We start from the raw sequence: 26,549 nt of genomic DNA, 5'->3' as shown, positions 1-26,549 counted from the left end.
ACTCCAGCAACGTAAGGAATGACAATGTTCTTTCTTCTGTTCTTCTCCTGGTTCTGTTCCCTGGTGTGTTTAGTGGATTTCCTAGCTGACTTGACAAAAGCCCAATTGGGATACCCACATGTTTGGAGAGCTTTTTTGATGTGCTTCTGTTCCTTTTCCTTCCCTTCTGTCTTCGTGGGGACGTGTTATGTTGCCTCTGTTATGTTTCAGTCATTTCACACATGACACATATGCAAGACAGAAGCATTTTAAAACTGACTTGAATATTTTGTGTGAAACAATCTATGGAGCACAGAAGTCACCTCTAAACAGGTAAAAACATTGGCTCAAGCCAAATACTTACTCAAAAGTAGTAATCTAGAGAATGTCTTTTTATTGTGTTTGTTTGTTTTTTATGAATAGATGTTGGCTAAAAATCTAACAAAGTTGATTTACTCTGCGAAAAAGACAACCACGATCATTCTGTTTGATCTCAAAACAGCAAGAAATTCGACACTGACCCTTTTAGTCATAGAGATGCGCTCAGCTGACTCGCGCATGGCCTCCTTCCTGGAAGTGACCTCTGACCTCTCCATCTCCAGGCCACTTGTAAACAAATTCCTGCGGGCCATGTATGTGGCAGTGTCTCTCACTCTGGCTTCCTCTGTATCTGACAGGCCTGAAGGGAACTCTTGGCTATGAGTGGCAGCAGAGCGGAGCCAGTGGTGGATTTGGGGAGTAAGACATGTCATTACAACTGAAATGGCTACAAGATATTGAAGAACATTCTTGTAATAACACCTCTGTGTGGTGAACAGTTTACCTGCCCCTGAAGATAGGCACTACGTAGCCGATTATTTGGTTCTCTTTGTCCACAGCCAAGTACGATGGCTTGGCTCGCTTGGGTAAGGGGCTTATTCTGCTCTCCTCCAGTCCCGAGTGTGAGGACACGTTAAGTCTGAGGCATACAGAACACCATCAGCCTGCCACACAGCCAGACAGTGCATTGTTTCACAAACATAATGGATGTGGATAAAGGGAAAGCAAGGTATTGATTAGTTGAAGATTAAAAGAAAGATGTGGAAATGGGTGTTACTTAAGACCCCCAAAACAAATTGCTGCTGGCAAAGTAAATTTGCTTCAATGATGGTAGAACAAACTGAAACTAAATATCCAAGAGTATAACCAATGTAGCCAAAAACTTACATAGTCAATTTTGAATTAAAAAGACTAAGAATATTAACATTAGGGATGCACAAATAATTCAGCTGTTGACTGGAATCAACATATTTTCAGCCTGACCAAGCTGACTGATGAAAAGCCAATCAGGCACTCAGAAATCTTATTTTTTTCCAGTTCATGAATGCACCACTGATAAGCAACAATAAAAAAAACTGAATATAACATGTATATATTTATGTCCACAATCGCTACATGACTGATTTGCACTAATGACACCGTTTCTTCAGGTTATTAAATGAAAAAATAAATAAATAAATGTTAATTAATTAAGGCGTTTAACAAGCTGGAATTTAACACAATAAAACTGATTAAATATTTACCAATTTAAAATGTCTAACAGTAAACCAGAGACCCCCACAAAAGATTTTCTGTCATACACTGGTGCAGTTTATTTTACACTGAGGTCTTGGTATAGAAAATACAGTATAAAGTTTGTTTTCCTAATATGGTGTGCTTTTATGTTTTGAAGTGAGAAAAAAGATTATATTCAAATTGTTTGTAGATTTCCAGTGACAGAGGGAAAAAGCTATGTAATCTGGGGCTGTTTTGGACAAAGTGCACAAGTTTTTTTTTTATTTATTGTTAACATTTTATTTTGAACACATGTCAATTTAACCATAAATTAGAAATTTTTATGTAATCGAAATTTTTCAGGAGAACTCAACATAAACTAATATTGGAATTAACAGGTCAGAGCTTAAGGAAAATCAGAAATCAGCCTTAAAAACTGTGACTTGTGCCTTTCTAGTTGCAAATGAATATTGTTCTTGTAAATGTTCTGTGTGATTATTGCACTTGTTTACAAGAAGAAAACAAAAACTAATTATTTTTATAGACTTGGTTGAGAGATGAAGCTTGGACAAATAATTAAATCACAAAATTTTGTAAATATCTGATTTATTTTTTATAATTTCACAACAGAGTATTACCTTTGGAGGGAGATATGCTTAATAAGTTCCCTTTTTATTTCCATTTTTGTGCAAGTGTACCATCAGAATAGGAGCTCTTCTTGTGTTGTAACTATTATTTTTGTCTTTTATCAGAACAGTAAGAACAGTTTAATGTGGATTTAGTGAGAGTATATGTTGAACAGTATGAAATAAAAAAAAGGCAAGGGCAAAAGGATGACGGGGTAGTTGCCTTTATTTTTTCTGTCTGGATCAGTGCCCTCCTTGGCTCTGATTGTCACTCGACTTTCCAGGACTGTGCTTTCAAAACTGGTGATAAAACAGCCCATCAAGAGCGAGGTCATCCCAAATGACACGTGACACGTAGGACCATAAATGCAGCTAATAACTGATTTATCGTAACCACCATGCCGGGTAAATCCTCATAACATCACAGGCCTCCTCTCCTTTCATTCTCCTAGCCACAGTACCACTTTGGATGGTGATGAGCTCCTCTGCTGTAAGATTAATAGCCAAGATCAGATGGTGTTAGTGAAATTTAGGCCCCTGTTCACACTTAGCCAGGCCAGTGTGCTCAAAGATTGGCCAGGTTCAGCAAGGATCAGGAAACTGTGCGTTTTGCTGTTTCCAGGACATGAGAAGCTTAACGGACTCCAAACAAAACTGAGAGAATCAGAATAATGGGACACAGTCAGCAACTCTGCTGTTTTTGTTACAGCTGTTGTTTTTATCACTAAATCTGTATGTTTTGTAAAGTTATGGCACACTGAGGAATAGAAGAAATCCTCATGATAAAAGTAGAACAATCTATAATCTCTCCCTTCTGAAAACACTTCCTATTTGTTCAATACCTTCAAAAGAACCAATCACTCACAAGCAACTCATTTATACTAGGAAGAAAACGTCCAAGTTTCCATAACAATCATTGGTGGTGTGATCTGTTAATAAAGTTTTACTTGCTTTGGGGTGAATGTGTTAAATATGAGACTTAGGAGTCTTTCAGGCTGCATGCAAAGAGCTTCATGCATGATTCATAGCATTTTTGAGCTGAAGTGGGGATCTTCAGGGATGTATGAGGGTTCATCAAGGTGAAAGAAAAAATAAATCAATAGACAGAAGGGTGGTTACTTTGTGTGAAGGACAGATGATCCAAAAGCTGTGACAGGGAAGGGTTCCAATAGAGTTGTTGGAGGTGAGCAGCTCAGTTGGGAAAGGGAGGTGGGTTAGAGGAGTAGTAGGGCTTTCCTGTGACAATTAAGTTGATGAAGGTATGAGCTCCCCATCTTCATCTCCCCTTCCTCCTCCTCCTCCTTACCCCCTGCTCCTGCTGGTGGCGGACGTGCTGCTGCCAGCAGTGATTCTGCTGCTGGTCTGGTAGTGTCTCATTTTAGACTCTGCCTCCGAGCTACGGTAGTTACGATCATAGTGGCGATGGTGCTTCTGGTAGAAGGGTATAGATCCAGACATGCTGCAGGCCGCTCCACGCACGAGCCCCGAGTTTCCTCGTCTTTCTGTTCACCGTGTTAGTTAGCATTCAAGAGGTGATTACACAGTTTCCTTGATATACAGTAAGTTTGTCAGAAGCTGTGACTTGTCTCTCTTCTGCTGAAAAGAGAAAATCTAGCTTCCAAGATGAGAACATAGACATCAAAAGTTTCTTTGTCAAAACTTGCATCATGAGAAACACAGACATAAAATTCAGGCAATCGGGCACTTTCTCAGCATGCTTAGATGGACTTATACATCAGTACATCACATATTACCCGTGCAGTCACCGACTTACCCTGAACAAAATCCCTCAAACTCCAACCTTCGAAAGGGAAAAAATGGTTCAACTCCACTCGTCCAGCTTGATATCCCAGCTAACCCACAGGTAGGTGCACACAGTGCTGCGGTCTACACAACAAAAATAATGTTGGCCCAGGCCAGAGTGTCCAAGCGACAGTCACAGCCTTTTAAGGTGAGGGTGGAGATAAATATAGCTAAGAGCAGAGCTAGTGGGGGGGTCGAGTCAGCTACGATAGTGCAACACATTTATGGCTGCAGGTCCTCATGCCAGTGAGCAGAACTGTCTGGTATGTGGATAAACGTAAAGTTATTTTCTTTCTTGCTTGTTTGTTATCGCCCACAATAAAAAGGCAAAAGGTGGACAATAATGTCTTTGCCCACGTCTGTGTTTGTCTGACTATCTTTTAGCAAAATATCTCATGTATCAGTGAACGGATTTCAATGAAGCTTTCAGAAAGTAACTGTCAGATGTTCAACTATAACTCATTAACATTTGGAGTCAGACCAATTCAACATGGTCGCCACAACCAACTAATATTAACAAACACAAAAAATTGCTACCTATCTATTTTACAAATACTGAACTTAATTTTGATGAGGTGATCGCTGACAGTCTTGCCCATCATATACGCCGAGCATTAACAGATCGCACAAGATCTTGAAATATTGCATGGGATTGTGCGTAACATTATTTTCCAGGGTTGACCAAAACAGATATAGCACTCTTTTTTTTTCAGCAAAAGCTAATCTTTGTCCGAAACTCATGAAAGGTGGTGGAGATATGCATTCTTTCAAGGACTGCTAGGCCTTGTTTTGTTTTTGTTGTAGTGTGCTTTAAATATTATATTTTTGCTTCTTTACTCTGATTTATTCATGCAAAATCTCCAAAATGTGATTTATTTCAGAACAGTACGTATACATTAGTGTCTGATACTTTGTTCAGTCAGCTTTAGGCGTGGAAAAGATGTCACAATATGGTCCACTTTTAAAGAAAGTAATCAGTTCACGAACTTTAACATGACTGTTACATAATATTTTTTTTTATGTTGAATTGATCGCCAGTTGATCCTGATTCTGATAAGTTTAAATTTTCTTTCTGATTTGCTGTTTGCTTGTAGCCCACAGTACACCAGCCTTAGTTAACCTTCGAGAGCTTTTGTTCTGCTCTTTACTGCAGCAGCCTCAGCTGTGGCTGATGCTAACTTTAGCTATGTTATTGTTACTCCTTCACATACAACAGATGCCACTTACTGTCTCTTTCAGCCCCAGTCTCATTTCTGAAAGCACACAAGTGTCCACAAGAATCCAGCAGCTCGTAATTTGATATTTTTGATGACAGTATAATGAAAATGGACAGTCCCCTTTCCTGTTTCTATAAAGCATTCGACAGACATCTTGGTGGGCCACAGATATTTTGTCCTGGAAATTAGCACAGAAATCTGGACTTTTCCATGACATCGCTCAGCATTTCCAAGGCTTTTGAAATGAACATTCCTCCTTTCTCGTCCACCACATTTAATACAATGGGCAACATGACAACAGGACTAAAGTGTTGCAGCAGCCATGTGAAATGTGAGCCCCTTCAAAGAGACAAACCCATTTTTATAGATAGAAGCTAATGAAAGATACTCAGCTTGGTTATAATGGTGATAAAGGACATGTTTTATATGTTAAAACCTAGAACGGAACTACTTGTTGTCATTGATATTTATTTTACTATTTTCTGCTGTGCATCATGCACAAGTGCAGGACAGATTTTCCTGATTTAAAATAATTATTCCATTGAAAACCTGAGATATGTTTATGCCCACTAGTTCAGATGTTGACACAGCCATGCACCATTAACTTAAACCTGATAAATGGTGCTAAGACACTTAAAGCATAAGTGTAAATGATCCAGACAAAAATATATCTCGGAATAGTCCGTTATGGAGAGGGCGTACACTTAAAAATACTCAGCAAGATCAGGCACATCTAGAGAAAACAATGTTTTTCCTGTAAAATGTCCATGCCAAAGGAGTGTCCTTGATAAAGCAGCGTCCTCTAGTGGTGAAATCAAGCAGTGCTCATACAAATTTACTGGTCTTTCTCTTTGACTTCTTAAAAATGTTAACATTTTAATTCCACAGCCATTTTGTTTTTATCAATAAAGCCTACAGACTTTACATAAAAGCGACAACTTCACTATAATCCAGATGAAGAGGAGAGACCTTACAGTAGATGTCAGATTCATGTTTGTTAATTCCACATAAATTAAGGAAGTGAGCAAAAATACCCACTTATCCAGTGATTGGCATATCCCATATACACCGAAGCATGCATTGTCATCAAAGCATTGACTGGACAAGTGGACATGAAGGACAGACGTGTCTTGTTTTAACCAGTGAGTCAACAGTTCCGTACTTTTAAAGTCCTGCAGCACTGTCTCTTTTTACAACAATGACTGCAGAACCAACTGTTGTCCAACTCATCCTTGACAGTCAGTACCTATAATTATCCATCCTATCAACATTTTTCCTCTTTGTTGTTTAACTGGGCTTCAAATTGTCTTTGAAGAATAGTCTGGCTGGCTGAATGGTGCTTTTTACAGCTATAAATACATAACAAAGAGCACCAAACAAGCTTTTAAATTTAGACTGAAGAAAAATAATTTAAAAAGGTATATAATATGAATGATTGTGGGTCACAGTTCTACAAAATGCACAATAGTTTTTAAAATCAACATTAAACTTGTGTTAACTAATTTATAAAACAAATAAAAATATGTACTACCACGTATTAATCCAGTGTTTCATTTAGGGCCCATTCCCCACAGAATCATTTAAATACACCTTGAATTAAATAAAAGTATTGCGAAAGCCAAAAGAGGATATTCTTTCTTTCCTTAAAAGGGCATATCCAAGAGCGTCTACGGGAGCGTTAGAGTATGCTACACTTACCCCACCGGGGGGTGCAACAATATATTTTGTGTTTTATTATTAATGTTATATAAACATTTGCGGGACAGTTTAAAATAGATTTGGTAAAATATCTTTAAATAACTATGTTCAGATTAAAAATCGTCCACTTTTAGTTTTTTATTAAGTAAAATTGGTATCTTAACCAGCGCGAACTCCCCTACTGTAGGAAGTTGGTTTGTTCCGATGTTTTGTACGGAACCTACAACTTCACCAGGAAGTGAAGGGCGGTGGTTGAGAAACGAAGCAGCGACTCATTAGCCAAAAATAACCTACCTGGTTTTGTGAGGTAAGTCTGTGTTCAGAATATATTATTTTTCATATTTAACTGCATTATAACTTATTTTGTATCTATATACCACATATTAGAGGTTGTTGTTTAAGATTTATAAGTGAATACAACCCCAGCGCACCATTTTCAGTGCCTTGGAAAAAAAAAAAAGTTAGCTGCGCGGCTAATCTCTCGGTGGTTCTGTCAGCTTTTGTTTGATTTACACCAAACGAGTACTTCGTACTTAGAAAGTTAGTTTCTCCACTTCGTTTCTGGGTGACGTTCGCGTCTTTGAGGGCTACTTTTCACACAGTGATTATGTTTACTGTTGTTCAAGATAGGCCGCACACCATAGCAATAACAACACGGCCAGCGAGAAGTTGTTTTTATAGACTAACAGGTTTTGCAAGCAGTAATTGATCTGCAAAAGGGCCTGGCGCTGGAAAACATGCCCATAGTTGGGTTTCTGTTGTACTGTACAGTTATTTACAGACAGCAAACTTAAAAAAAAAAAAAAAAAAAAGATACAGGTGTAGAATTTAGGTTGTGTGTAAATTAGGTCTGAAATATGAAATAAACACAGGAAGTTGAAAGTCTAGATTCCTGAATCAGTAGCTTTCGTTTAAATTGAGTCATTTCTGCCCAAAAGCTGAACACAACCATATAGCAAGCTGCTGCTCTCTCTCTAGGTTTTTTTTTTTTTTTTTTCCTGTCCAAACTATCTAAATCCACTAAAACACAAGTGTCAACATGATGGGAAGCCCACATCCTACGCATCTCCAGATAAGGGCATCTGTCCTCAGATCAGTAATTTTCCTGTCTTTGGTGAAGGCAGTGAGCTGACCAACCTAGAAAAAGATGAGGAGAATTTCCATTTTTAGCTCACGCCGCTCTGGGGATGTGCTGCCAGAGAATGAAATTACAAATGTGCCATCACGAAACCTTATTTTGACTTACAGCATGATCTAGTTTCTATTTAATTGTTTTCTCCTTTTAATGGGTTCTGGACTTTTGAAGTCTTTGTGCCTAAGGCAACGCAACGAGCCGCTTTTCCCATCTAACTCCAGAAATGTTCACTTCATTTCCTGAGTCCCTGCATTTACAGTGGATTATTTTTGCGTTGTTAAACTGCAGATCAGATGGAGCTTTAACAATGCTAAATCTGAATCGGTTAACTTTACTTGGTAACTAATAATGCTTACAGGCACATTAAATGTTTGTCTTTAAGACTTTGTCGTCACGTTGTTCTTTGGCACCAGACTATATATATATATATATATATATATATATATATATATATATATATATATATAAAAATTAATTGCCTCTCCTGTTTTCACTTCCACAGAAATAAATCCTTCACCATGTCTAGCAAAAGGGCTAAGGGAAAGACCACAAAGAAGCGCCCTCAGCGCGCCACGTCCAATGTCTTTGCCATGTTTGACCAGTCCCAAATTCAGGAGTTCAAGGAATCTTTCAACATGATCGACCAGAACCGCGATGGGTTTGTTGACAAAGATGACCTTCACGACATGCTTGCCTCATTGGGTGAGTAGAGCTCTTTCATTAAGTGGTTAAAAGCTTGTTGACGTCTGGCTTTTGGGTGGAATGGGAACACGTTTCGTAAGAATGCATCCGCGTGCCAAATAACTCAGCTGTTAGTCAGCTCTGGCTCTGGTCGCCATTAATGCAAAGCCAACATTTGGACGCACATGGTAACTTTTATTAACGCCTGGGGCTGCAGGAGCGGTCACGCTACTGCTTTTCCTTTACAGTAGATAATAAGATGAAAGATAGGCTCACTGGTCATAGCAGTTCATACAGAAGCTGTAAAACTGACTGCAGCAAGAAAGATATGTAAGCATGTTTTGCCTGAACTTTAGTTTCCATCATTTGTTACTGTTGACTTGCAATATAACTATATTCGAAACTCTGTGTTTGAAATGTAAATTCCCCTCCTGGCTTTTCTAGATAAAGGTTAACATAAAACTGTAGCTTAAAGTATTGCAGGCAGGCAAATTTACGTGGAGTTTACATTCAGACATAAAAGGCTGCATTGAAGATACTTCCTCAAGATCAGTTTTTATGAAATATGCACCCAGACTGTAAGTTTTTCTTTGACTTTTAAGGGAAAAATCCAAGCGACGAATACCTGGAGGCCATGATGACGGAGGCTCCTGGACCAATCAATTTCACCATGTTCCTCACCATGTTTGGAGAGAAGCTCAATGGCACAGACCCCGAGGATGTGATAAGAAATGCATTTGCTTGCTTCGATGAGGAGGGGACAGGTAAATTTAAGTTACCAGTACCAACATGGCAGGTCATTTAAGCTCCTGGCTGTGCTTTTTTTTTTTTTCTTTTTTTTTTTTTTTTTTACATTGTGTAATTCTTAACCCAATGCAAAACACTTTGAATTGACACAAATACTATAAAAATAAGCTTAATCAAAACCTTCCTGTTTCATGAATTGGTTCTCAATGTTGAAAATGTTTGCACTGTAAACAAAAAAACATGCTTTTTCTTCCCCTTTGTCTTCCCCCTTTTTTGTTTTATCTTACTTGAAATGTAGGTTACATTCATGAGGATTATCTCAGAGAGCTGCTCACAACAATGGGCGACCGGTTTACAGATGAGGAGGTAGACGAGCTCTTCAAGGAAGCCCCCATTGACAAGAAGAGTAACTTCAACTACATGGAGTTCACACGCATCCTAAAGCACGGTGCCAAGGATAAGGATGATTAAAAAAGACCGACCTGAATAATCCTGCGGTTCCCCAAAACCCCACCTTCACTCAGCCATCAGCTAGATCACCGTGCTGCATGTCTCAACTTTCTTGAAAAGACCCCATTTTTAAAACAAACCAAAGCAATAAATATCTCTTTGCTGTGAACTTGTTGTTGCCAAATGAGTTTTTAAAATCTCATGTAAAGATGTGAAGTGGCAGGACTTTAGAAGCTTCAAGGGATACGACTTTGCAGTTCATGTGATCGTGTTTAGCTGAATTTTTACATTTTATAACATAAACTTTTTAAATAAATCCCTCTACCAGTCTGTATTTTGCTGACTGTTTACCTTACATAAATGACACGTGTAACAGAAGTTTCATTATTTTGTCTTTATTTTTCCTTCTTGTGCATAACTTTTCCCTGAAAGTTTGTCGTGGCAAGTCTGGTTCTCCTCCTCTCTGGATTCATTCATGTTCTGACTCGCATCAGCTGGATTCTTAGCCTGTGGTAAACTGCGTCTGAGCTAGAACATACCTCTATCTCTCTTTCATTTACCTTTTACAAAACAAGCATGCAAATGATTTCTGAACTGTGTGGGGTTATGCCTGAAGCCTCAATAAAATAGTTGTTTTTTTACCTAACGGACAAGTGGACATTAAAATTTCAAACAGGAGTGCTTATCTCACAGCAATGACCTCATTCAGTTTGAGTTTACTGCAGTCAAAGTGCTATTAGCTTCTTTTTTATTTTTATTTTTTTTACCTAGGCACAGTTTTGAAAGGCCTTTTTGCTCTAAACTCTTTATGCAATTTGTACAATCACACATCCAGTTTGCAGCATTGTAAAACTTTTGCAAAATGAAACCTTTTTTTATATATACAAATATAATTAAAAGATTTATATATGATCTAATTCTTGAACAATAAATGCAAATGTACAAACGCTCAGCATTTGTGGTTTAGAGTGAGGCGTACATAAAGTACAAAAATAAGTGCGCCAACCAGTGCTGCAGACTCAAGTATGTATTAGTGTGTACTCAAGTCAGTCAAAGATGGAAGTCACTACTAAATATATTCCTGTAAAGTTAGCAAATAGTTGTGTAGACAAACACTGTTAAGAACAGCACAAATGCATATCTCCCACTTCCTTTCCTCCCTGAGTTTTGGACTAAGATCACCTAATGTTGATGAGCTGTAGTGGCCATCTTGACCTGAACTGACTCCAAAATAGTAATAGTTGTAAGTACATCCAAAGATTACTTTGAAATTTTAATTAAAACCAGGCGAACAGACAGCAACACTTAACGCTGAAGTTTTAAGCAAAAATCTAGTATGATCAGTGGCACTGGGGGTATTTGTTGTGGATGATTCTCAACTACAATCATGCCAAATTTTAGCTCAATAACTGTAAAATTGCCCAAGTTATATCCAATTATGTGTTCAATTATGCACATGTGTTTGGCCTCATGGTGGATGTGTTAGACCCAAGTGGTTCTTTAAAAAACAACTGCTTTAAAAGGGCAAGAAAGTGACATCATGGTATCTTTCTATAGTAGATAAATGTGTTTAACCTACCATGCATGTTTTTGATCTGTTGGAGGACACCAGAGTAATCAAACCGTATGTTTTGTCATCTTAAACTGCAGCGTTAGGATGACTTTGCATTATGGCGCTAGAGTTGTTTTGTGTCGCCCTCTAGTGTCTGAAAGTAAAACTGAAGTGTCTTCATTGTCTTTTCAAAACGTAGGATTTACAGGCTTACACGCGTCGATTGTCAGGAAAATATAATTGGCTTCATGGCAAGCAAATTACTCTGTGCTATCCGATTTATTAACTTAAAAAATACTCAATTGTTATAAGTGTATTTTGCCATTGACTCATAAGTATAAATTTCTGGGCAGATAGGATTATGTTTGTAAAATAATTATTTCCGAGGTAACGCGAACGCCACATGCTTCTAATCCAACAGCGTTGTTAGCATCTCCGCTGTCAGTGTTGCTTTGACCCTGCAGGTGCCGGACGGAAAAGGTATATGGGTTTTCTTGCTTCCTACCTTGACTTTTTAATGTTGTTGTTTTAGTCAAACTGTCCGTCTTGCCACAAGCTTATACCAAAAGAGGCAAGACAGTTTTGGGATAAACAGAAAGTTATCAGCCATGTAGCTAACGCGGAGGAGCTTAGCTACGGCAGCCCTCAAGGTTGGTTATTTAAGAATAGTGGTGGAGCGTGTTAGGGTTAAGTTACTCTCTCTGCTACTGCTTGTATCTGTTTACTTTGCTCCCAAACCTTTCACATGTCTGCTGTTTAAAAGTTGTATTTGTTTTGTGTGTGTTTTAGCTGGGACCGAGGAGTCCCGGACCAGCATGGCTCTGAAACTTGTTCGGAGTTTTCCTCTCCTCGGCCCGTTCGGGGTTCGTTTCCTTGGACCCGTTTGCCGCATGAGACTCCTTGCCACCAGCAGTCCGGGTCCCTCCTCGTGTGTAGCCTGCCTGTGTACTTCAGCCAGACGATGTGTCCAAAGGCACGGCTGCAGGAAGCTCCAACAGGACTGCAGAACAGCTCTGAGCACCGTGGCCAGGGAGCCCTCCGTCTTCCCCAGCAGCTCCGTAGGACTCCATGGAGACTCGGTCCCTCGGTTCCGTTTGACCCAGCTGCACCTGCCCTCAGCCGCTGATGAGCAGGGTTTCCAGCAGAGCCTGCAGACCTGCTCCTCCTCCTGGCAGGTCTTCAAGCTGCTTCACTCTTTGGAGATCCTGTCAGACACCATGGCTGCGGCGGCTCTCCACCGGGTGGCCGACTTGGAGCAGGAGGACTCTGCCCTGAGAGACCCATCGGTCCTGGAGAGCGACACCATCCGGGCTCTGTGCTTCCAGCTGGAGCAGGACTCCAAGCGGCTCACTGAAGCCGGGCTGGTGTCGGCTCTTCTCGCCTGCACGCGCCTCTTCCTGGATCCCTGCAGCACGCTGATGGTGCGGCTGGTGACAGAGAGCCGGGCCAGGTTGGACGGCGGGCAGATGACCGTAGGACAGCTGTGCACCCTGGGCCAGGCGATGCTGGCCTTGGAAGGTCCGGACTCTTCCACGCTGGAGGAAGTGATGAAGCAAATTCAGAAACAGGAGCCTGCCCAGTGGAGTCTTCCAGACCTTGTGGCTGTTTATAGCCTCCTGCAAGGCTGCGCGGGCGAAGATGGAAAATACAGTAACTTGCTGAACGCCATGCACTCCCACGCTGTAACTGTCACCTCCCGAATGGACCCCTCTGCTGTCAGTGGGGTACTAAGTGCTCTTCTTACCCTGAATCAGTTGCAAGCCATGCCTCTTTTGATCAGTTTGTGCAAGCAAGCTGTTCGGCATGTGCCTTACTTCAGTGATGAGGAGCTCAGCCATGTCCTGGGTGCTCTGATGCACTTTGGCCACAGTGATCATTATTTTGTGGAAGAAATGGAGAAGCACGTACCTTCGATCGCCTTCACCGCTCACCCAGAGACTGTAGCCAAGGTGGTGCAGTTCTTTGGCCACAGAAACATCCTGTCCCCCACTGTGCTCGACGCTGTTGCTGAGAGCTTCGTGTACCGAGCGAACGACTACAGCACCAGGCAAGTAACCAGGCACGTTGTGGCGTTTGGGAAGTTGGGCTACCTCCCACCCAACGCAGGCCAGCTGTTCGGGAAGGTAGAAGCCATCCTGAGCACCCGCTTCTCCCAATTCCAGCCCCAAGCCCTCCTCAACCTGCTGCACGCCTGCACCCTGGTGGAGAGGTTCCCGGTCAATTTCGTCGCCAAAGTTTTCAGGAGTTCCTTCCTGCAGCAGATGCTAGGTGAAACACTTTGTCGCTCGCACAACCTTTCTGTGAACGCATGCTGAAAGGGAAAAAAACATTGTGCTGATTTTGTTCTGCAGGTCAGGACTTGGTAATTGACTGGTCTGTTCTGGCGAAGTTAACTCAGCTCTACTTGACCGTGAAGTTGGAATGTCCCTTCTACGAGGTAGGAAAACTTAAAGGGTCGAATACTTTCACTTCGCTGAGATAAAACCTGCACTTTTTCTTTTCTTTTTGAATCTTAGTGCGTTCCTGTTTTTCACAAATATTTCACAGTATACAAACAGAATGTAGCTGTTCATTTGTGGATTTTATTTGTTATTTTCATACGGGGAATCCAAAACGTAGGGTTTATGCTGTTAATATCGAAGAACTAGTCTATATTTCTGTTTTAATGTTTTTCTGTGCTGTAGTTCGTCATACAAGCACCAAAATATCGCAGCCATACTGCACGTTTTTCTTTTGTTACACATATAATTCAAAAATTGACGACCTTGTAAGACATGAAACTTGAAAAGGCGCAGCTCTGTTTCCACTGAGCTTTTAATTTACAAACAAAGCGTGGTGGTTTTCAAATTTTTTCATTGTTTCATATCGCACAAAATGTTTTTTAGCAGATGGTCTGGGTTGCAGTCTTGTCTAACATATTCCACCTTTTCCATTTTATTTAATTTTGAGTCTTAGTTTCAAAATCTGACAAGCTGTGTTCATATTTTCAGTAGAATTGTATTTCATTTCCACATTTTTACCTCAAAAATTAGAAAAGTTTTGTCTGCTTAAACCCGTTCCAGTAATTTTGAATTCCTTAATGTAAATTTTACTTTTAAATTGGATTAAAAAAACCTTTTGTATTCTAAAGGCCCGGGTTAGTACTGTACAGTGACTGATATAGATCCTATGTATTTCGTTCTTTGATTTCTTCATTTTGTCCTTCCATCAGGGTCCAAAACTTTTTCCGAAGTATCGCGTCAAATCTTTCAGCTCGGCTGGTAGCACTCTGGAGACGCCGGTCGATCCGCATCTGTACAACTTGGTGAAAGTGGGACTGGTGGATTTACTCGGGGACCGGTCATACTTCGCATCCAAAGTTCTGACGCCATACTGCTATATGATCGGTATCCCGTCCTTATTTTTTGAAGTTTGGCTCATCTCCCCCAGAAGGTTACTCAGTTCATCTTCCTGTGTAACGTGTTCTTGTCGTCGTAGACGTGGAGATTAAGCTCGATGAAGACGGATTCGTGCTGCCTGCCAGTCAAACCGACGACGTGTACAAAAGGTAAATCATTTCACGTGCAACACCGAGATGCTTCAGGGCTGGATGCTCAACCACTGGTCTCTGCTGCAGGATAGCTCTTTGTATTGACGGACGGAAGAGGTACACGACAAACGTCAGGCGGCTTCTTGGAAAAGAAGCCATCAAGCAGCGACATCTACGACTGCTGGGATATGAAATTGTGCAGGTTAGACTGTCACCAGTATCAGATAATATCTCTGCTAAGGTTTGATCTGTAGCCTAGACGGCTTAATCTTGAAATGAAAATATTTGTGTTCTCTCCTATTGATCTTATTTTAAAGACTTAATATATTTTTTTGTTTCTTTTTCTTTTAGATTCCTTATTATGAGTTTGAAAAGCTGCACAAGGCCAGTGTGGAAAAGTATCTCCATAAAAAACTCTTCCCTCACACGTACAGGCTGAGTTGGTCATGAGAATATTAGTATGTATTAGTAAATCCATATTTATTTTTTTTAACCAATCATTGCCAAAAACACTATTTAAATTTTTGATTCTGAACTGTAACGTCAACAATAAAGTGGCCTTTTACACAAGTGATCTTTTGAATGACTTATTTGTCACACAGTTATGTATCGTTTGAAAAATATAATTTATTGTGTCTGCCGTTTCAGAAACTGTACAAAGTTAAGAGAACCCCGATTCCAACCATCGTTCTTGCTGAGAGAAATTTAGTGAAAGGAAAAGTCACAACCTTTAACCGGAGAGGGAGGCCTGATTTTACATTATATCACTCGTTGGACAGAAGACGCTTTGGTTTCTGTTGGTGTAAAGGCCAGGAGTGTCAGTTGGATAAATACACACAAAGAAAAAGGCTATGGTACATGTAAAACTAACAGGTTATGTGTTAAAACTTAGATTTTATGAAGCAGGAATCTGAGGAAGGCCAAACTCGTCCACCAGGACTCCATCCTGAAACAAAAAATATTCATTTAAATAATAATAATCGAAACAACAATGTGTTAGACTGAATAGAAAACTCAGAAATCTGTTCTCTACCCTGTTGGTTGACTTGTCGCCCGGTACGCCCTCTGGGATGGAAGGAGCGGTCGCAGCCTCGTCCAGGTAGGAGCTGTCGTCATCGAAGAGGAGCTCGTCTCCCAGAGCGTCCAGCTCTGAAGGGACAGACAGCAAGAGCTCAGATAGTCTCAACTAAAATCATTTGAAAAATCTTTTTATTCACATAAAGCTCTTTATCATTCATATACACAGGAACTCTGTACTAATGGAATAGTCTGAAATAAAATACACAAATGAAAAATATAATCCAGATGTAATGCCAACATAAAAGCACAGATGTTTTTTCACCTGCTTCCAGGTCATCGTCGTCAATTTCAGGAGTGCCATAGCTCCGGCTGAGGGCCTCTTGGATCTCATTGGCATCTTCCATCATGTCCTCCAGCTGATCTTGGATATCCTAATAAAAACACAGATTTAACTTTGCCCCTCCTGAAAACAAGTTTGTCTCAAATTCCTAACAGATTGGGTATTTTTTTTTTGTATTAGAAAAGTCAAAATTCACCAAACTGCCTTCAGTTGAAGTAAACCTGTGTTCAAAAGCAACATTTAAAAGAAAAACTCACCTCAATCTTGTCAATTTTCACATTCTTGTACGCTTTCTTCATGTCTTTGAGGCCGACTTTCATGGCATCGACCTACAAAAACATTTAAAACCACTTTAACAAAGGAAACTGTATTTGTCAGCTGGTTGCTCCATCGCTTCACGTCTCTTACTGTGGTTTTCGTGTCCTTGAGGTTTTGGATCGTGTAGTTGGCTTGTTCCATGTTGAACGACTGCTGCATGAGATTATCTCTCTGACCCTCATACCTGGAAAGTTGTTATGGGAAAAAAAGGGGTTTTAAAGCCATCAAGGTGGAGAATCAACTAACAAGGAAAACATAAGGGTCATTAGATGAATCTGATGGATTTAATAATTGAATAAAAATAAAACTTTGGGATCTGAACCCACTTACATTCTCTTCTGCTTCAGAACTCTCATTGCCTTCTGCTTCACCATGTTCTAGAGAGGATTTAAAAAGTTACACATTAAATGACATCACTGATTACATTCATGCTACAGCATCAATAAAGAGTGAGGCAATGTTGTGGAATCTAAATTTAATTAAACTAATTATATGTCTGCATACGTACATGAACAAAACAACTACAAAACTCTGACCCAACATAAAAATATGGTCTTCTAGTTCTTTGCACCACATTCATACATCTGCCAACTTAATAAACAAATCTTTGAAGCCTACTTATGTCACATTTGAGGTCAAAATCTATTAAAAACAAGCAACTTGGTTGACAGACTTGTCCAGCTTGTAAAAAAAGTGTTGTTCTCATGTATGGCTGCATTGTGTATATGTGAGTCATGGATGTATGCTAGTAGATTATTACGTATAGGTTGATAGAGAGATATCTCTTTTGCGGATCGATCTCACCTTTGAAGGCCCATCTCTCATCTTTTTCATCTGATCCTTGTATTTTACAAGTTCAGCGTCTAGTCTGGCGATTTTCTTGTCAATGGACTCTGCCCGAGAATCCACCTACAAACAAACAAAAGGGCAGGGCATTAATGTCAGGGAGTCTTTTTGGTTCAAATACAGCCATGTACCTGTACAAAATAAAATAGCTGTATTCAGGTCATTATCACTGGGCTAAACATGCTCAAATTGGCTCCTTCAGCATTAAACATCTCTATTGATTCCTTCTTCCGGTCTTGTCAGCTAATAATAGCTCTGGGAGTACACAACCAACCAGAACAACTGGTTTTTATCACCCAGTTCCCACATAGGAAGACAGCTTATTCCTATTTAGCGGTCGAACTGAAAAACTTATTGTCAAATTACGTAATGCTGAATCATTTCCCTATCCCGACCATGGAAAGTTTTGTCTTTAGTCTCATTACCGACTAACACCTCGAAAACGTAACGCTATAAAACAGTCTCCGAATTGAGTTAGCTAACTAGCTTCTGAGCTGAAAGAATATGACAACTGTACAATTGTTTGAGAAAAATCACGAGAAGTGTCACGCTGTGGGTATTTTCTTCTCCCGAAGTTGGCTAACAGCTAGCACCGAGGAGCCATGTTTTGTTTACTTTGTTCAACACGGCGACCAAAAAAAAAAAAGAAAAAAAGTTGTGTCCGACTTAAACTTACGCTTCCTATGCAGTCCGTCAGGTTCGGTGCCGGACCTTTGGGTTTACCTTTGCCGAAAATACGATTCATCTCAGTGAAACCAAGGCTTAAAACGCGGAAAGAAAAGCTACGCGAGTTGACTGTCTCAGTTCACAGTTCAGCTGAAGGAAACACCCGGAAAAGACTGAGATGACGTCACGCGTCACATGATCATCGCTCATCAGCCACGCCCTCTTTAACACCCTGTTTATTTTTGTTTCCTTTAAAAAGCTGGTTTTTTTTTACTTTTGTTTAAAATCTGAAGCTATTTATTAACCATATTATTAACAATTTTATACGCTGTGTTATTGTTGTAATGTTTTTTTTCTACACTAAAACCTCAACAATAATGTCAGCTAAGATTTGTCATAATCACATTTTTTTTCCATTTATTTATTATTTGTTTTTGTACCGAGTTCTGCTTTCAAAGAAAGCTGCGACCATTTGGCTTTTGAGCCAATTATATTATTATTAATGCAGTTGTCAATAAATAAACAGAACTGAAAATAAGAGCAAAACACAGACATAATAAAAAGATAGAGGATAGCTGACTGTGTGCATTACTTCATTTTATAAGTTTGTGATTATTCAACCTGCTGTTGGATGTTGCACATAAAAGCTGTTCAATGCTTCATCTCATTAATTCTTTTGTGAAAATAATCCCACAGTATCAAATTAAACCAGGACAGTTGTGCAAATAAGAAAGATTTATTTGTTAGTAGGGGTCACAACCAGATTTAAAGGTTTACATCACCTGTTTTTCATCTCTGGGGCCACTATACAACTGCAAAACCCAAAGCTGAAAAATTAATGCAAATGCTATTTGATAGTGGAGGTCTGGGATAAATTGCTCTTTTTAATGTACTAATAGTTGCTCGTAATGGCCTCATAAATTTGGATGACATTTATGAATTCAGCCATCAATAATTATAAAATTTTAATGTAACATTTTGATCCTTACACCCTGCATCCTCTTGGTGGAGCAGCTGCCTCACAGTAGATCTCCCCCTCCAACACTCACTGAAATAAGCCACTATGAATGACGTTCTCATTCAAAATAAAATATTAGATAATAATTAAAAGAAAAAAAAACATCCCAGCAGCATGTTCACAAATGAAATCTGACAACAACATGAGCTTGTCGCTTCAAGAGGAAAGAATAATTGTGGGTTTATTAAACTTGCTTCAATATTAAGAAATTCACAGACAGGATCAATACACAAATGAGCAGACAACATTCAATAGATTTAAAGAGAGCACAGAGGTAAGATAGAAACAAAACAATGCATCACTTACAGTGTAGCTTATAGCAACAATGACCCCTTTTCATGATAGAGAAGATAGTTTTTCTCTGTTATGCTTGTATACATGTTCCAGGCAGGGAATTAAAAAGTTCACTTGTTAAAGACAAAATCTGCACTGAAACATGTCCAAATGAGGCAGGCGAATCTAAAACATTTACATAAACGTTGGCAGCACATTCAGAACAACAGCACAGCGCATCAAGCATGTTTGGCTTCTCACGTCGTCAAATTCACAGCAACAATGATTTATACATGCGACAGGTACGGCTTATTTAAAATGTACTTGTGCAAGGATATTCTTTACAAAATAAAGTTTTTCAAACACTTACTGTACAGGTGTTCTTATATACTGTAGATGCACAACTTGTTCAAACTGCTGTGTATGTGATCATTTTACAAAACAATAAAAGCATGAGAATATTATGTGTTTTCACTGTAAAAGCCATAAACAGCATATTGGGTTATTTATCTATATGGCATACATTTTACAACTTATCAGTTTGGACACAATTCATGAGTCAAAACCAATTAGAGAGCCCTCTGACAAATTTTAAATGCACATTTAAGTCCAGGGTTTCGTACTTTTACCTTCTCCCATTGACAAAAGTTCTGTGACGCAGCTGAGTGTTGCCTATTTTTAACCTTCCACTGACTATTACACAACTTCAAAGTCCACCGTGAGTCAGTTTTGCTCACACTGCGACCAATCAGCATCATTCACACACTCCACAGAGGCGAAAAAGCTTTTGGCACATATCTGTTACCAGTGTTTCGTGCAGCTACCACTGACATGTCAAACTAAAGGAGAACAAACAAACAAACACACCTGTTCTGCACAACTCCTGCTGCCACAAACCTGATATCCTGGACTGTTAAAGGCACTTTCGGTAAATATTAAATTTACAGAAGAAAATGATAAACAAGACGCAAATGTGACTTCCAAAAAAATACACTATAATTGTCTTCAAAATAATTAATATTCTGAACTCCTGCTGAGGGGCATTGCAACTTAGCAGTAGCTTTACACAAGCAACAGCAAAACAAAACAAAAAAAAACATTAATTTTTCAATAGCTAAGACGGTAACGAAAATTTTGTTAGCCGTAGTTCTGTTATAAAGAATGACATAAATAAAAATAACACAGCATAAACCAAATTTCAACTTGTTTGTGTTATGTTCAAGCTAGCATTAGCATTGCAGCTAATGAAGGTTAAACAAGTAGCAGTTTAAAATTCCCATGAGCCATTGGTTTAAAAGTAAAGTAATGACTTGTGGGGCTGTTTTCAAGCAGTTTATTATTTTGTTTACTATGTAGCAACCTCTCAGGCAGTTAATTATTGTAGTGTGTTATGTAGTTTCAGTATTGGTGTTGCTTAAGGTGTTGCTTTAACACTGGCAATTAAAGGCCAACATGATAAAAAGTCCTCTAGCAGTAAGTAATATTCTGCCTGTGGTCTCTGCACATTTGTTTAAAGCTAAAATTAATGTCACTTTGCTTTTAGTGTTAGTATAGGGGTAGCCTGTAATATGACAGTAATTAATTTGACAAACAGTAATGTTAAACGTGCCCCCAGCTCCCGAAAAAAAAAATGGTCTTCCTGCTCGCCTGAACAAACACAACCACTGTTAAAGTGCTCATTTTAAAACTTTTTGTTGTAAAGGTGTTGATCCAAATAATTTAACATCACTTATCAAGTATCCACTTCATTAATAAGCAGCAAACTGACTTCTCAGGTACACATCCACCTTCAAATTCAAATATCAGCTGCAAAAGTTAAATGCACTGGAGGATAAAGTTGTCAATAAGATTACTTGTGGGTAATTTTAAGGAAAAGATGAATGTTTCTCATCAGGGTTGGCACTGTTTAAACTCCAGGCAATAATAAAAATGTGAGGTGGATCAACGTTCACAGCAGTCTACATCGCTGAAGTGATGTGCGTTAAGCCCAAGTCATGTGAGTCTTCTTTACCAATGTGGGAAATCGAAGACAGTTCCACCGCTAGTCATGTTGGCTTGCTAGTCCCGTCTGGGTTTTCCAGGGGAACAGAGGCCACCCGAACAGCGTTGGGGATCTTCTTGCTCCCTGAAACCTTGTCTCCTTTCAGTTTGGCCGAGAGGCAGAAGTCTTTGAAGCAGCGCTTGAAATTCTCATCCAGAAAGGCGTAAAGAACGGGATTGAGGCTGCTGTTGGTGTAGCCCAGCGCCACACAGAAGAAGTACGCGGCCATGATGGCGGTGGTTTCAGGCACGCTCACCAGCGCTTTGACCAGGATGAAGATGTGAATGGGCGTCCAGCAGACCACAAACACGGCCACCACGACCACCACCAGCCGAGTGATGCGCCGCAGGTTGCGGTCCTTCTCCCGCGAGCCGGACAACATGCGGACGCTCTTCAGCCTCAGGACCATGAGGGAGTAGCACACGGTGATGATGAGCACAGGCACGACGAAGGCAAACACAAACACGCAGATCTTCATCATCGTGTCCCAGTAGCCATACGGTTCTGGGAACTGTAAGGCACATTCAGTTATGTCTGCAGAGGGAAGAGGGAAAAAGGTGGAAAAAATGATTAAATAAAAAAGAGCACTTTTGCCTTCTCGTGAAAAAAAAATCTGTTTTGCATCTTTCTAATATCAATTTAACAAGCAGTTATAAAAAAAAGCTCATCTGCAGTCAGATGGGAACATCTTGCTCTTATTTGTGATTCAATTTATTTTCAGTAATAATGGTCTAGGTAAGCTGCTAATGGAAAACTCTTCTCTGACTGATGGACTTGATGAAATACATTTTTGCTCCTAAAATCTGATTTGCACCTGGTTATAGTGGACCACTGGTACCTAAAAGAAAAAAAATAAAAAGAATGAAACTTTAAAAGTTTATTCAGGGATGGTGAAAATTTGTCCTCACCGCTGTTTGTCTGCGTGCCACCCAGAACAAAAGCAGGAATCCCCGCAGCCGAGGACAGGATCCAGATGCAGACGTTGATCATCTTGGCTTTGATGGGCGTGCGGAAATCCAGGGCTTTCACAGGGTGGCACACAGCCACGTAGCGATCCACGCTCATCATGGTGAGCGTGAAGATACTTGTGAACATGTTGTAGTAGTCGATGGAGATGAAGACCTTGCACACCACCTCCCCAAACGGCCAGGTATTAAGAAGGTAGTCTGTACTCTGGAAGGGCATTGTGGTGGTGACCAGGGCGTCAGCCAGCGCTAGGTTGAAGATATAAATATTGGTGGCCGTCTTCATCTTCGTGTATCTGTTAACATGCAAAACAAAAGGCCATCTTGTTGAGTTATGACCCAAGCTTACCATCCACTCAGGCTGCCTCAGCTGCTGCCTACAGCTGCTCTGCCTCTCTGGAAGACCTTTCCTCCAAGCTCATTACCATTAAACCCGTGTGCATTAGTCCACAAAGCTTCCTTGAATCAGTAATGTAGTAAGTCTGACTCACGCTTCATTGTCATGTATTGTATGCCGCTCACTGCATACCACGTCTAATTACCTTGTTTAAACTTCATTAATGTATGATGGAGTTTTTATATAAAGGTTGACTCTTGTAAAGTTTAATCGTAAAGTTCAATTTAAAGTTTTAGAACAAAAGGTGAGAGCAGGGGCCAGGGGTATCTGACCAGTGCCATTTGTCTTTTCTCCAGTAACACGACAGGAAGATCCAATTTTCACAAAAAAAAAACCAAACACTGGTAACCTCTTGTTTATGGTGCAAACACCAAAGCTATTTCACAAAAATAAACACAATTTCAAACATTAAGATGTAAAATTTTGGAAAGTGTAGTGGTTCACTTATATTATTTGTCTTTTCAGGAAAAAAAACTATATTTACAAAAATATATATATTTTAAATGTTTTGAATTTTACTCAAGTTATGCTGTAGTAAGCCATTTGTTTCCATGGAAACCAGAGGCCGAAAACGTGTCTAAAATAAAAATCATAAAGTAATTGTCGCACAGTGGAAATCTGTTTTTACTTTTTAAAGTGTGGTTTTTATTGTTGGGTGTTTTTGTTGCATGTTTTTATTTTTCTATCCATTTGCATGTTTGTATTTTTCTATTTGCATGTTTGTATTTTTCTATTTGCATGTTTGTATTTTTTTATCCACTGTGGACTGAGGGCTAAATTGCTGATGCCAGCCACCTGTGTGGGGTGGGCGTGCCGGGAGGCAGCGTATCCGGGACCTGCCAGACGTTGGCGGTGGATTTTAAAGGGCAGAGGACTTCACATTGACAGGGGAGGCAACCGGGAAGGGGGCTCGTTGCAGGGGGCTGCGGCCCCGAACGAGCAAGTGGTTTGCACCGAAGGATCCAAACAGTGGAACGACGTGTCGGATCGACAGCGGGCAGAGGGGGAACTGCCCTGGTCCGTAAGTAACGTTCCACTGATTGTCTGCAGGGACCCTTTAAAGTGTAAATAGGACATCCGCCTCTCGGTGATCGCTATTCTGGCCCAGGTGTTTTGTCCCAACAAGATGCCTGTGGGGCGGCGCTTTGCGTGGAGCTACTGGAGTGAGCTGCGACGACCGCAGGAGGCGGTGGAATCGGGGCTGTGACGTCAGACTGGACGGAGCGCAGGATTCGCTGTTCGAATCGGACTCTGTGGACGTTGCCCTTGTGGGACAATTTTAGCTTGTTCGGGAATGGAACATTTTAATACTTTTATTGTGTTTTTACTGTCTTTTAAAAAGAAAACGGAGCCTTTTTACCCCTTTTGGAGAATAAAAATTGTGCGTGATTGAACTGGTGCTCCCTTGGTGCTGTTTAACTGTTTTCCTCCTTGTTGTCTGGGAACCTGTGATGCCCAGCTGGCATTAAGCTGGGTGTTACATAATTATCCCTTGAAGGGGATAGATTGGGAAATAAGTCACCTTTTTTTGTGCAGGCGTTCACATAATTGGATCTTTAAATCTACTACTCAAAATAAACATGTTGCTTGGTTTGGGCCCTCCTGAGACTGAAAATATCAAAATAAGTGAGAAATTAGAGGGAAAGTGTGTCACTTCTCCAGCTCAGAGTAGAAGAAACTGAACATCCACATTCTTACTTAACTTCAAAACATGCTCCATTCACTGCGTCAACTCCCAAACTTTTTTTTTCTAATATTGCTTTTCTCTTTGCTATCAACTGCAAGTTTTTATCAGAAGTTAAAGATTTCCCCTGTGGTTGCTCCCAGCTAGTGATTTCATAATGGTTAGATAAAGCCATTTGACTGTATATCTCCTGGAAATATCCCCTGATTTTTGGTAATGTAAAAAATCAGCAGCAGGCCAAGTGAACGACAATTTATTTCGGTTGTTTTGAGCAACTTATTGTGCTTATGAAACTAAACCTGCTGTTTATTAAGGGCAAAGAGGACCTGGAGAGTTAAAGATTATGAGTTATCTACTGCAATTACTGCAAATTGAATTTAATTCAGAGGTAATGTATAAAAAGTGCTTTGAGTAGCTTAACAGCACCGACAACTGAAATAAACATAGATCAAGTAGAAAAAAAAATCTATTCTGTGGTTCACGTTCATTAGTAAAATTCCAGATGCTTGTTTACAATAAATCACCATAAAAATGATTTTTTTCCTTCAGCTGAATTGTTCTCCATTGAGCAACTAAAAAGTCATCTTCTCTGCAACTGAAGTGATAAAACTGGCTTCCAACAACAAGTGGAGCAATCTGTCCGATACAAAGTAATTGTTGTCTATACTGAAGCCTTCTGTGAGGCGCTGCCGCGTTTCACTTGACATCAAATGAGCTCCGTCACTCTTCCAAGTCCTAAATAATCTCTAATCAGGTGCAGGAGGGTTATCAGTTTAATAAAGCACAGCTGGTGCTCGAATATAGTTGTCATTCTGGAAGGATTTCAGACTTATTGGAGTCATAAATTTGGCGCTTTCAGCCTCTGAATGAGGCAGAATCAGATCTGTGCAGGTGTGTTTTACACGTTTAATGCTGAATTTGAACTGACAGCACACATCTTCACCTTTTCCTTCTAATTACCACCTTGATTTTTGTTTTGCTGCAGTGAAACCTACTAGTTATCAAATTTACTTTTGTTTTTCTGTTTTTTTGGGAGGGGATGCACTTTCCTGTGTGCAATAGACTGGTGGGAAATAAAAGCATCTTTGTTCCTGACTGCATCCAAAAACAGCAACACCTACACTGTGGAGACAAAATGTCCTCAGGCTGGATCTTGTTTTCTATCATTTTTTAAATAAAAATGCTATTATTTTGGTTCTTTTCGTGAGCCAAAAGCTTCTCTGTATTACACTACAACCACAAATAGGCCTATACATTAACAGTAACTCCATGTGTGGCGCAACACATGCTCGGTTTCTGGGAGTTATTAAAAAGGAAAGTCCTAAAAAAATGGTCTCACCTGATGATGACATACATGACAAGGCAGTTGCCCAACAAGCCCACCACAAACACCACGGAGTACACGGCGGTGATGATGGGGATGATGGGGGACATGCTCTCCTGCGCCCAGCCATCATCATCATCGTGGCTCGCGTTGCGGCTGTCGGGCTCTCCGGACACCCAAACAGAAGAATTCACCAGGCAGTCTTCCAGCAGCGCGGACAGGCACTTATTGTCTTCTTTAAAAATTTCAACTGGAGTGTTTTCCATGTCGACACTTGTTTCTGTTTAGGCTGACAAATAAAAAAAGACCAAATGGATAAGGCGCAAACTGTGCCACAAAACGCGTAAAGTAGCTCCAAGACTTCAGACTTTCTATATTTAAAATAAGAGCACGCATGGAAAAAGATAATGCAAAACATTTTACCCCAATCTGGCTTTAGGAGAAAATATTGGAATAAGCACACAGGAGGGGGGAAAAAACTGCAAGCACATACATGTAATCCAGCTGGTTACTCACCTTTTCCACCCAGAGTTAGCGCGAAAACCAGGACTATGAAAAATAAATATATATTTCCCCCCCTCTAGGTCTAATTGTTTTGGTGCCTCGGTCGCAAGGTTTCAGCGCGTCAAAGTTTGGCCACGGCTCTGCTGCGCGCTCGGAGAGGAGAAGCGGCGGCTTTGCGGACACTCGTGCACGCGCGCTGATGG

At 40.1% G+C, this 26,549-nt stretch overlaps 5 protein-coding genes across 8 annotated transcripts in view; 2 read left to right on the top strand and 3 right to left on the bottom strand.

Annotated features, from left to right (window-relative positions):
* The window catches only part of myom1b (myomesin 1b), a 24,618-nt gene extending 20,549 nt beyond the window's left edge, over positions 1-4,069 (bottom strand). For 2 of the 3 annotated variants that reach the window (XM_017406594.3, XM_017406595.3), the window contains exons 1-4: positions 3,913-4,055; positions 3,445-3,640; positions 803-937; positions 501-675 (exon numbers count right to left, since the gene is read on the bottom strand). In XM_017406594.3, the coding sequence (XP_017262083.1) occupies positions 501-675; positions 803-937; positions 3,445-3,596 (462 nt within the window). In that variant the 5' untranslated portion in view covers positions 3,597-3,640; positions 3,913-4,055. Of the gene's footprint in view, positions 1-500; positions 676-802; positions 938-3,444; positions 3,641-3,912 lie in introns of all 3 variants that reach the window. The other variant, XM_017406597.3, reaches the window with a different exon arrangement.
* A 2,985-nt stretch (positions 4,070-7,054) lies between these two features.
* On the top strand, positions 7,055-10,515 carry myl12.1 (myosin, light chain 12, genome duplicate 1). 2 transcript variants are annotated; one of them, XM_017406784.3, is made up of 4 exons: positions 7,055-7,163; positions 8,494-8,693; positions 9,275-9,436; positions 9,718-9,890. In XM_017406784.3, exons 2-4 carry the CDS (start codon positions 8,510-8,512, stop codon positions 9,888-9,890), a joined length of 519 nt encoding a protein of 172 aa, XP_017262273.1. In that variant the 5' UTR covers positions 7,055-7,163; positions 8,494-8,509. The 2 variants fall into 2 exon arrangements, with proteins under 2 accessions (XP_017262273.1, XP_037829102.1); XM_037973174.1 differs by lacking the exon at positions 7,055-7,163 and having other exon boundaries at positions 8,510-8,693; positions 9,718-10,515.
* Positions 10,516-11,752: 1,237 nt separating this feature from the next.
* Positions 11,753-15,524, top strand: fastkd3 (FAST kinase domains 3). Its single transcript, XM_017406816.3, has 7 exons — positions 11,753-11,901; positions 12,211-13,689; positions 13,773-13,858; positions 14,633-14,807; positions 14,899-14,968; positions 15,038-15,152; positions 15,302-15,524. Exons 2-7 carry the CDS (start codon positions 12,237-12,239, stop codon positions 15,398-15,400), a joined length of 1,998 nt encoding a protein of 665 aa, XP_017262305.1. The 5' UTR covers positions 11,753-11,901; positions 12,211-12,236; the 3' UTR covers positions 15,401-15,524.
* A 33-nt stretch (positions 15,525-15,557) lies between these two features.
* On the bottom strand, positions 15,558-18,319 carry chmp5b (charged multivesicular body protein 5b). Its single transcript, XM_017406817.3, has 8 exons — positions 18,151-18,319; positions 17,433-17,537; positions 16,959-17,005; positions 16,719-16,812; positions 16,568-16,639; positions 16,293-16,401; positions 15,984-16,099; positions 15,558-15,896 (listed from the first exon to the last, which is right to left on the bottom strand). The coding sequence occupies exons 1-8, from the start codon at positions 18,217-18,219 to the stop codon at positions 15,846-15,848; spliced, it is 663 nt and encodes a 220-aa protein (XP_017262306.1). The 5' UTR covers positions 18,220-18,319; the 3' UTR covers positions 15,558-15,845.
* A 613-nt stretch (positions 18,320-18,932) lies between these two features.
* On the bottom strand, positions 18,933-26,525 carry LOC108230270 (delta-type opioid receptor). The gene is made up of 4 exons (XM_017406335.3): positions 26,359-26,525; positions 25,858-26,131; positions 22,381-22,733; positions 18,933-22,006 (listed from the first exon to the last, which is right to left on the bottom strand). The coding sequence occupies exons 2-4, from the start codon at positions 26,106-26,108 to the stop codon at positions 21,477-21,479; spliced, it is 1,134 nt and encodes a 377-aa protein (XP_017261824.1). The 5' UTR covers positions 26,109-26,131; positions 26,359-26,525; the 3' UTR covers positions 18,933-21,476.
* Between the last annotated feature and the right edge of the window lie 24 nt (positions 26,526-26,549).

This window comes from Kryptolebias marmoratus, linkage group LG21 (assembly GCF_001649575.2).
Source record: "Kryptolebias marmoratus isolate JLee-2015 linkage group LG21, ASM164957v2, whole genome shotgun sequence".
Classification (NCBI taxonomy): Eukaryota; Metazoa; Chordata; class Actinopteri; order Cyprinodontiformes; family Rivulidae; genus Kryptolebias; species Kryptolebias marmoratus.
Note: the sequence above shows the minus strand (reverse complement) of the source record. Positions and strands in the feature narration are given on the sequence as shown.

What these genes read in the sequence shown, in the direction of transcription:
- LOC108230270 (XM_017406335.3), bottom strand. Translation starts at nt 26,108, where the DNA reads ATGGAAAACACTCCAGTTGAAATTTTTAAAGAAGACAATAAGTGCCTG. An exon ending in GTCATGTATGTCATCATCAG is followed by an intron (nt 22,734 to 25,857) that starts GTGAGACCATTT and finishes GCATGTTAACAG; the next exon opens with ATACACGAAGATGAAGACGG. An exon ending in TGGCACGCAGACAAACAGCG is followed by an intron (nt 22,007 to 22,380) that starts GTGAGGACAAAT and finishes TTCCCTCTGCAG; the next exon opens with ACATAACTGAATGTGCCTTA.
- fastkd3 (XM_017406816.3), top strand. Translation starts at nt 12,237, where the DNA reads ATGGCTCTGAAACTTGTTCGGAGTTTTCCTCTCCTCGGCCCGTTCGGG. An exon ending in CTTCCTGCAGCAGATGCTAG is followed by an intron (nt 13,690 to 13,772) that starts GTGAAACACTTT and finishes TTTGTTCTGCAG; the next exon opens with GTCAGGACTTGGTAATTGAC. An exon ending in ACCGACGACGTGTACAAAAG is followed by an intron (nt 14,969 to 15,037) that starts GTAAATCATTTC and finishes TCTCTGCTGCAG; the next exon opens with GATAGCTCTTTGTATTGACG.
- myl12.1 (XM_037973174.1), top strand. Translation starts at nt 8,510, where the DNA reads ATGTCTAGCAAAAGGGCTAAGGGAAAGACCACAAAGAAGCGCCCTCAG. An exon ending in CGACATGCTTGCCTCATTGG is followed by an intron (nt 8,694 to 9,274) that starts GTGAGTAGAGCT and finishes TTGACTTTTAAG; the next exon opens with GGAAAAATCCAAGCGACGAA. An exon ending in CTTCGATGAGGAGGGGACAG is followed by an intron (nt 9,437 to 9,717) that starts GTAAATTTAAGT and finishes CTTGAAATGTAG; the next exon opens with GTTACATTCATGAGGATTAT.
- chmp5b (XM_017406817.3), bottom strand. Translation starts at nt 18,219, where the DNA reads ATGAATCGTATTTTCGGCAAAGGTAAACCCAAAGGTCCGGCACCGAAC. An exon ending in TGAGAGATGGGCCTTCAAAG is followed by an intron (nt 17,006 to 17,432) that starts GTGAGATCGATC and finishes AATCCTCTCTAG; the next exon opens with AACATGGTGAAGCAGAAGGC. An exon ending in GCGACAAGTCAACCAACAGG is followed by an intron (nt 15,897 to 15,983) that starts GTAGAGAACAGA and finishes TTTTTGTTTCAG; the next exon opens with GATGGAGTCCTGGTGGACGA.